The sequence below is a fragment of the Mustela putorius genome, unplaced genomic scaffold, assembly GCF_011764305.1.
Source record: "Mustela putorius furo isolate JIRA1106 unplaced genomic scaffold, ASM1176430v1.1 tig00000480_pilon_pilon_pilon, whole genome shotgun sequence".
Classification (NCBI taxonomy): Eukaryota; Metazoa; Chordata; class Mammalia; order Carnivora; family Mustelidae; genus Mustela; species Mustela putorius.
The window spans coordinates 2995953-3004431 of NW_025421397.1; the positions used below are offsets into that span (position 1 = coordinate 2995953).

Sequence of the window (8479 nt, forward strand, 5' to 3'; positions counted from 1 at the left end):
ATGAAGAAAGGTAAATCCAGACAACAGGTTAAGTGGTGGTGAATTTAGAGAATTTCCATTGTCATTTATGGATCACTTACATCAGCAATGTTTCCTGAATGAATGTTGAATTTTGACTTTATATATATATATTATATATAATATATGAATTTATTTATTTATTTTAAAGATTTTATTTATTTATTTGAGAGAGAGAGATCACAAATAGGCAGAGAGGCAGGCAGAGAGAGTGGAAAGCAGGCTCCCTGCTGAGCAGAGAGCCCGACATGGGGCTTGATCCCAGGACCCTGGGATCATGAACTGAGCCAAAGGCAGAGGCTTTAACCCACTGAGCCACCAGGTGCCCCAAATTTTTATATTTTGTATATTGTATCAAATAACCTTTTTTGTTGGTTTGGATATAAAAATTATTACCATCGCTGACTTAAAATTGCTCTATTTTAGCTTACAATTGTATGCATAAATAGGTAACAAAATTACTTTTAATGGCTAAATAGGTATTGCTGTTTTTATAAAACTTTCTTACCTGGCATCCTTTTGTTGAAAAGTCAATTGACTGTCTAATCTCAATGTTAGTAGCTGCTTCTGGTGAAGTGCATCATTAAGTTTCTCTTCTAATTCTTCAATCTTAACAAAGGGAATGAGGTCAATTATATGGTCAACTTTCAAATTTATCACTACAAGATGTCTGAAAAATACTAAACGTTAAATAAAAAAAAAGAAAGCGCTTAAAAGCAACGGGTTAAAATGGATATGGTTCCTCTGCAATGGTTGTATTAACAAATTACAGTCTGTTCATACAAATGGTTTAAACTGCTGCCACATACAAGGGTTTTTTGCCAGGCTGTCATTAAGACTGCTTTTCCTCATAGCCCACTCACTGAGAAGCCCACTAACAACTGGGATTTTATTTTGGTGCCTTACTCAGGTAATTACTTCCTTGTTAGACCCTGCGTTTGTCCTCTTGATCCATACATCTGCAAATGACTACTCCATGAGTGATGTCACAAATGTCCAAGAAACACTAGCCCTCAGCCTCACCTAATCGTATGCTCCTTGCACCTCCCTAGTCTCTGACGCAAAAAATACCCAAGTCATGGTTGATGTCCACTTCTCCCTCAGAGCTTATTCTGATCAGACACCATTTTGTTGTGGTTGTTGTTGTCAAGTCCACTTCATAAATAGCTGTCAAAATGGCTCCATCCCCTTTGTGATCCACTGATAAGTCTTCAGTTAGACCCCTACCATCTCTCACCAGAGTTGTTTCCTTGTGTGCAGTTTTGTCAACCTCCAAATTTATCTTCCTTAATTTCCTTTTAAAAAAATGTTATCAAAAATTTATTTCCCCAGTTTTAAATCCTTCAGAGGATCTTCACTGTTTTCAAAATAAATTTGAACTTCATGGCATAATGTACCAGTACTTCTTGATCTGGCCCTTGCCAGCTCCTTCCTTCTCTGGTCGCTAGCTTAAAAGAATACTCTGTTCCAGGAAAAATAAGTGTTTGCTATTCTTCAAATATGATGTGGTCTCTCTTAAGCCCCCATGGACTTGGGTTTTGTTCTTAGTCTAATTAAAAAATTCTTTTCTTTTCCTTTCAACCCAGGTAATTCTTACTCATCTTTTAAAATTTAACAGCCAATCTTTAATACATTCAAGTGGATTCCTCTTACATCAATAAATTCCCCGTCTCTACTGGATCATTCCTATCATTAAGTAAACTACTTCTATCAACCACTGAAAAGACTAACAAACAATACTCCCTTGATCACGAACCACTCCCTTTGCTAATGTACCATTTCTCTGCTCACCATCAGAGCAAAACTTCAATATTTTTTCCCGTAATATTCTAGTAAAAGTATTCTGCATCACCTCTTTTAATACTCAGTCCACTCGTAATTTCAGCATATTTATCTAACTTGACAGCATGATTTGACACAGTAGACGACTCTATCCTATTTTGGATTCCATGTTATTTTTCTTCGGTTTTCCTCCTAACCCACTGGCCACTTGTAGGCTTCTCAGGCTCTTCCTCTATTCTATTTATTAATGTTGGACTCCACTTCATGTGGTTTGGGGCCTTCTGCTCTCACTAGATAATGTCATCTAATCTTATAGCTTTTAGTGCCATCTATATGCACCACACCACACAGACACATTCAAACACACATACAGAGTCATAGACTCACCCCTAAACTCTGACAATTCCATTTAGGAGTCTAATAGGAATCTAAAATTTGACATGTTCAAAGCATAACTTACATCTTACCTCCCAGATCAGTCTTCTCCCAGCCTTCCATTTCTCAATAAATGGCTCCAGTAGGTGAAGCCAAAAACTTAGGTCTTACATAAGACAATAACCTAATTAACTGTCTTCTACTTCTACCTTATCTGTCCTTGGTCTATTACTTCAGTGCCATTTTGAATACAAATACTAGAACATGTAACTCTAATTGCCTAAAATCTGCTAGTGGGCTTCTCTGATTACACAGTCTAAAGCAAGGGATAATAAACAATGGCAATGGGCCAAATCAAGCCTACATCCTGTTCCTCTACAGGCCATAAGCAAATAGATTTTGTGTTTGTAAAGGGTTAAAAAAACAAAGAATATGTGATAGGCCACATGTTTCCTGCAAAGCATAAAATCTTTACTGTCTGGGTCTTTAGAGAAAAAATTTGCTGACTCCTTATCTAAAGTAGAAAAATCCCATTGCTAAGTGATGCTGTGTCACATGACCTTGAAGATCTTGAAGATTTGTTTTGGGATCATAAATCTCAGTTGAAGTTCATCTACATAAAAAAGGGACCCTGCCATATCCAGTTATATTCCCAGCAACATGCTTCAATAAATGTCTTAAATCAACAAAAGACAACCACATTCCTCATAATTATTATTTTGCATCTCAAGAATGCTCTTACCAAAAGGACAGAAACTTCTACTCTTTCCAGGGTTACAACTTTCACAATTTGAACTGGCTTCTAACTTAGGCTCCTTAACTCAGAGATAATCAAGCTGGGAAGATGCACCCCTCTATTTACTTCAGTAATAAGGAACCAATAGATCTCAAGCGAAAGATAAAAAGACTTTCTGGCATTTAAAAATTAACAGGCATGAAGACTGAAGAGGAAAGGAATGAAGAAGTAAAGCAAGGAAGGAGATTTAGGCATCGATGGGCAGGGGTAAAAATGGAAAGCTAACAATTCTCTACAATCAGGACGCTTGGCCTAAGCTGTTAACCTGTTAAATTCTCTCAGTGAGCAAGAGGGAAGTGGGACTCAACGCTTTTGAGTTCCCTTGGAGAAATGTGTTCTTATTTTTAAATATGGCGAAATCAAATCAACATGGATCAAGACATTCACAGTAAAAAACTCTAACATTACTAATAAACTTTAACAAATGTGAAAATTGTATTGCCACCATGCTGTTGTGGAAAAGACCTTAGATTTCATAGGTTCACAGACTTCCTAACTTAAAAAGACTGTGATGAATAGGAAAAAAACCTGCTACTTGTCTGCCAACACCCAACTCTTCTCTTCTTTCTAATGTAACTCTGAAGTGACAATAATGTATCCAGTTAAATATATACATTTCTCAGCTTCCCTTCCCACTCCTTGCAGCTAGAGTGCTCATGCTATATAGTTGTAGTTTATTGAGGTCACTGGCTTGAACTTCTGGGAAAGCTTTTTTGTTGTTGTTTAAAGATTTTATTTATTCATTTGTCAGAGAGAGGGAGAGCGAGCGAGCACAGGCAGACAGAATGGCAGGCAGAGGCAGAGGGAGAAGCAGGCTCCCCGCCGAGCAAGGAGCCCGATGTGGGACTCGATCCCAGGACACCGGGATCATGACCTGAGCCGCCCAACCAACTGAGCCACCCAGGCGTCCCCTGGGAAAGCTTTTTAAAAGGGAATGAGTCATGGGGCTTCTGGGTGGCTCCTCTGGTTAAGAGCCTGACTCTTGGTGTTGGCCCAGGTCTGGATCTCGTGATAGGGAGATCTAGCCCCGCATGGAGCTGTGTGTTTAGCTGGTAGTCTGCTTCAGATTCTCTCTTGTCTTGCGCTCCTTCCCCCTCTGGCCCTCCACCTTGTAGCACAGGCTTACTCTCTCCTTCAAATAAATAAACAAGTAATATCTTAAATAAATAAATAAAGTCTTTAAAAAAAAAAAAGAGAGAATGAGTACTTTGGCATGTGCTCCATTTTCCCATTACTGTTCTACTTATCTTTGCCTGTAATATTGATACAATACTGGAGGGAGATCAGCCATCTGTGACTTTGAGGTGAAAAGCACATGCTTAAAACAACTGTGTGCAGAAGGTTAAAAGGGGCCTGGGTTTCTAACAATATCAAGGAGTAACCACCCCAAATCTAAATTACCTACTTTCAGATTTCCATTAAACCAGAGAAACAAAATCCTTCTCCTGTGTTACACAAGCAGCCACCACCTTCTAAGCCTCTGGTCCTAGCAGCTGAACTTCATGTCCAGAACACTGCACAGCTGGTTCAGCCACTTTCCACAGCAAAAATACCTAAATCATGACACTTGATCAATCAGGACGACTTTAATGCTTCCAATGATAGGAAGCTCATTAACTTAAATCAAGCCATTTAAATGTTAATTGCAAGAATAGATTTATAGTCAGCAGAAATCTACTCTTCCTGTGACTTTTATTATCTATAGTCTAGTGAGGGAAATTTATTTTTAATAATGTCAGATGTAGCACATATATATGATGGAATATTACTGGGCCATCAAAAAATGAAATCTTGTCATTTGCAATGATGTGGGTAGAACTACAGGGTAATTATTATACTAAGTGAAACAAGTCCATCAGAGAAGAAAATTATCAAATGATTTCACTTATATGTGGAATTTAAGAAACAAAACAGAGGATCATAAGGGAAGGGAGAGAAAAATAAAATAAGACAAAAACAGAGAGGGAGGCAAACCATAAGAGACTCTAACTATAGGAAACTAAGCATTGCTAAAGGCAAGGTAGGTAGGGGATGCAGTAAGTGGGTGATGGACATTAAGGAGGGCACTGAAGTAATGAGCACTGGCTGTTATATGCAACTGATGAATCACTAAATTCTACCTCTGAAACTAATAATATTTGTTAATTAAATTGAATTTAAATAAAAATTTTTAAAAAACCATCCACGTTATGATATATAGAGTTTGAGAATATGGCACAGTAAGAAAAAACACTTCCTATTCTTAGGGCAACTCACACAAACGTTTCAATTTCACTTGCGTAGAGTATGGGCTTCAGATCTCTCAGTCTGAATCCTACCTGGCTCCATCACTCCCATCTAAATGGCCTTGGTATGCTATTAACCACTTGTGATTTTGTTTCATCAAGAGCAAAATATGGTTCAGTCCCTTATTTAAGGTATTTGAGCACTTACAATGTGCCAGGAACTGTCCTGAGTGCTGGAGATACAAGAAGTATAACCACAAAGAAACCCTCATGAACCTCACAGTCTGCTGAGTGGGACAAATACCACAACAAAGTCAGGTAGTCCTATGAACACGTATATAAGGCACAGAGAATAAAAGGAATGAAAAATAAGGATAATATTTTAGTAGACAGCAGCAGCGATAATTCATATTGTGTGCTTACTAAATGTCAGGAACTACTCTTACTTCTATTGATTCATTCAATGTTAAAGGGTAGAGAAAATCCCACTAAAAGCACTTATACTTCACAGAGTTGTTGTGAAGTTTAATGTGAGAACACATGAAAAGCTCATGGAACAGTGTCTAGCTGTAAGCATTCAATAAATGTTAACCATTAATATTTCTAATAACTTTATCCAAATTATTTCTTTACTTCATTAAGACCTTGAACACTTAGGACTTAGGACACTTCATTTTCTTAGAGAGACATGGTCAATGATTTTCTTCTAGTGGCAAAATAGTAAAGTATATTTCTATGACTGGCAAAAGCTAAAATAGGAGACTGACTTAAGAGAGAAAGTATAACTGAAACAACAAAAGGCAGGGGTTGGAAGAGGTGGGATCAAGAGCAAAAGTGGAGAATCTAGTATTGGAAAGAAAAAAATTTCTCAGAGACAGAAGTAGTAAGAGTTAAGAAGTGTCTCCTGTTCTCTCTCTCTCTCTCTTTTTTTTTAAGATTTTATTTGTTTATTTCACAGACAGAGAGAGTTGTGCCCAAGCAGGAGGAGCGGCAGGCAGACAGAGAAGAGGCAGTCTCCCCACCGAGCAGGGAAGGATGCTGGGATCATGACCTGAGCCTAAGGCAGACACTTAACCACTCAACTGACTCGGCCACCCAAGCACCCCTTGTCTCCTGTCTTTCTGAAATCACTATAAATTTCTCAGAGTTAGTGACTCTACCAGATCTTATATAAAATACTCTTAAGTATAACCACACAAGGCAAAAACAGACAAAACAAAACAAAACAAAAAACCAAGGACCAGGACATTCCTTCCTATTTGGCAGAGATACCAAAGACACTGAATCTCCAGGGCAGAGGCCTACACTAACTCAATAATATAATTATGATCTTGATTCTCCCTATCAAATTAGTCATAACAAGAGTAATTCCCAATGAAGCAGAAAACATCTTGGCTAGAAAAAGACACCTAAAAAGATATACCTCACCCATGCTATATTTTAAAAATTGGGCCTACAGAAGCAATTCATCCTTGTCCCAACTTCAAATCATCCCCTTTCAAGATATTTTATTTAATACCCAGAAGTATAATTCACTCTCCCTCTCCTTCTAAAAAGTTTTTTTTAACTATCCAAGAAAATACAATTTTCTTTTTGAAATGATAAATGTATCATTTCGAGTTCAGATTACATACATAAAATTTTATTTATCTTCAGTTTGAAGACAATAACGCATAAAGGTAACAAAAATTACACTTAATCTTACCTTCGTAAGATAATCCACTTTCAAGTTGTCTATCATCATATTTTTCTGGGACAGCTCTATTTTCAGTAACTGAATATTATGAAGTAATTCCTTGCGTTCGATTAGTTGCTGGGTGATTTTGATTTTACCATCTCGCTCTTCTGATGATGAAATATCATCTGTAGGAACTGTTGTTTCTAAACTAATATCTTCAGATTCCAGAGAGCTAGAGATGTTCACTTTTTTTGATGCCCTGGCAATTTTTCGAGACATTTTTTTTTTTTTTTATGGCTCAGTTTTCTTCTCCAATTCAATTTCAATTTTCTGCGGGTTAAAAATATTAAATGTATTCAAACATTCTCTATGGAAAGCTTAAGTATATTAAAGAGATACTAATGAATGCCTCAGTAGTTATTAGACAATCTAGAGGACCCCTCATCTAGGACAGATTAGTAAATTACTGCTCAAATCAAACATATTAAGCCAAGCTCATTAAATCCTACTATGAATTTGCTCTTGATGAATAAAAAGCCCGGTTCCTGAGGACAGGAATCTTACTTGTAAGAAATAAAGAAATGTTCGAGATTAAGGATAAAAGCTCCAGTCAGTAGTATCCAGGAAAGCTACTAATAAAAGCAGCACGTGTTCAAGGTTAGGGAAATCACTACTGAGTTGATCAGGAGAATGTCATGTCTATGTAGAATCTTGAAGGATTTAGAGCAGCAACAAGAGAAAAGCATGCAAGAAGTAATGTTGGTACAGAAGTGGCGAAAATGCACAATAGCAGAAGATAATGATAGCCTTGCTAGCGCCAAGCCTTTGTGATATTGAGTAGGACTCGCCCTATCTCCCATACCCAAACACCCATATAACTTTAATAATCAAGACCGCGAGAGCTTTGAATGTCAAAATGTGTTCGCAATTTATTCTGCAGGCAATGAGGCGTCACTTACGATGTTTTAAAAAGGGAAACAGTGAGACAAAAACATTCTAATAGACTTCCAGAGAAAATGAGCACAGGAACGTAGAAAAGATAAACTCAAGTATTCTAAATCGAACTTCTTACCCTTCGACAAGAATTTTAGCAATTCTCGTTTCAACACTACGTGACATAATAAATTATATACGGTATTGCAGACATCAGCTTTTCTAAACTAAATGATTAGAAAAGCGTGTGGAGGGCAAACAGCATCCCTCCTAAAGGGAAAAAGGGTAAAGAAAGGTGAAATCTGAGAGAGGCAACATCTTGGTTATAAAGGATCGGGGGCTGGGGCAAGCCCCTATGTGCGGAGCGAAGAAGAAAAGCCAAACTTGGCAATGTAGGATGATTCCCTGCCCCGCGTTGAAAGGAAGGGATAGGCGCGAGCTACCTGGAAAGATTCAACTACTCCACGTCCAAGGCTGGACCAGCCACTACCGCCGCCTCTTCAAGGAGCTGAAAGTGTCCCCCACACAGAAACTCAGGTTGCAGCTCCTCCAGAAGGAATTTCAGATTGGGGACCGTTAAGACCCGTAACCAAGACAACTACTCCCGCGCCCCTAGGAGGACCAAGGAAGAGACTGCGCGCAAGCGCCCTCGCCGCCGGAACTCAGCCTGGA

The 8479-nt window shown here is 38.2% G+C and overlaps 1 protein-coding gene across 5 annotated transcripts in view; it reads right to left on the minus strand.

Moving 5' to 3' along the window:
- PIBF1 (progesterone immunomodulatory binding factor 1) overlaps window positions 1-8479 on the minus strand; it is a 196630-nt gene extending 188151 nt beyond the window's left edge. For 2 of the 5 annotated variants that reach the window (XR_006606963.1, XM_004775066.3), the window contains exons 1-3: window positions 8251-8477; window positions 6902-7204; window positions 527-627 (exon numbers count right to left, since the gene is read on the minus strand). Coding sequence is in view for 4 of the 5 variants with exons in the window: in XM_004775066.3 (XP_004775123.1) it covers window positions 527-627; window positions 6902-7153 (353 nt within the window). In the remaining variant the exon portion in view is untranslated. Of the gene's footprint in view, window positions 1-526; window positions 628-6901; window positions 7205-8250 lie in introns of all 5 variants that reach the window. The other 3 variants (XM_045080635.1, XM_013047140.2, XM_004775067.3) reach the window with 2 other exon arrangements.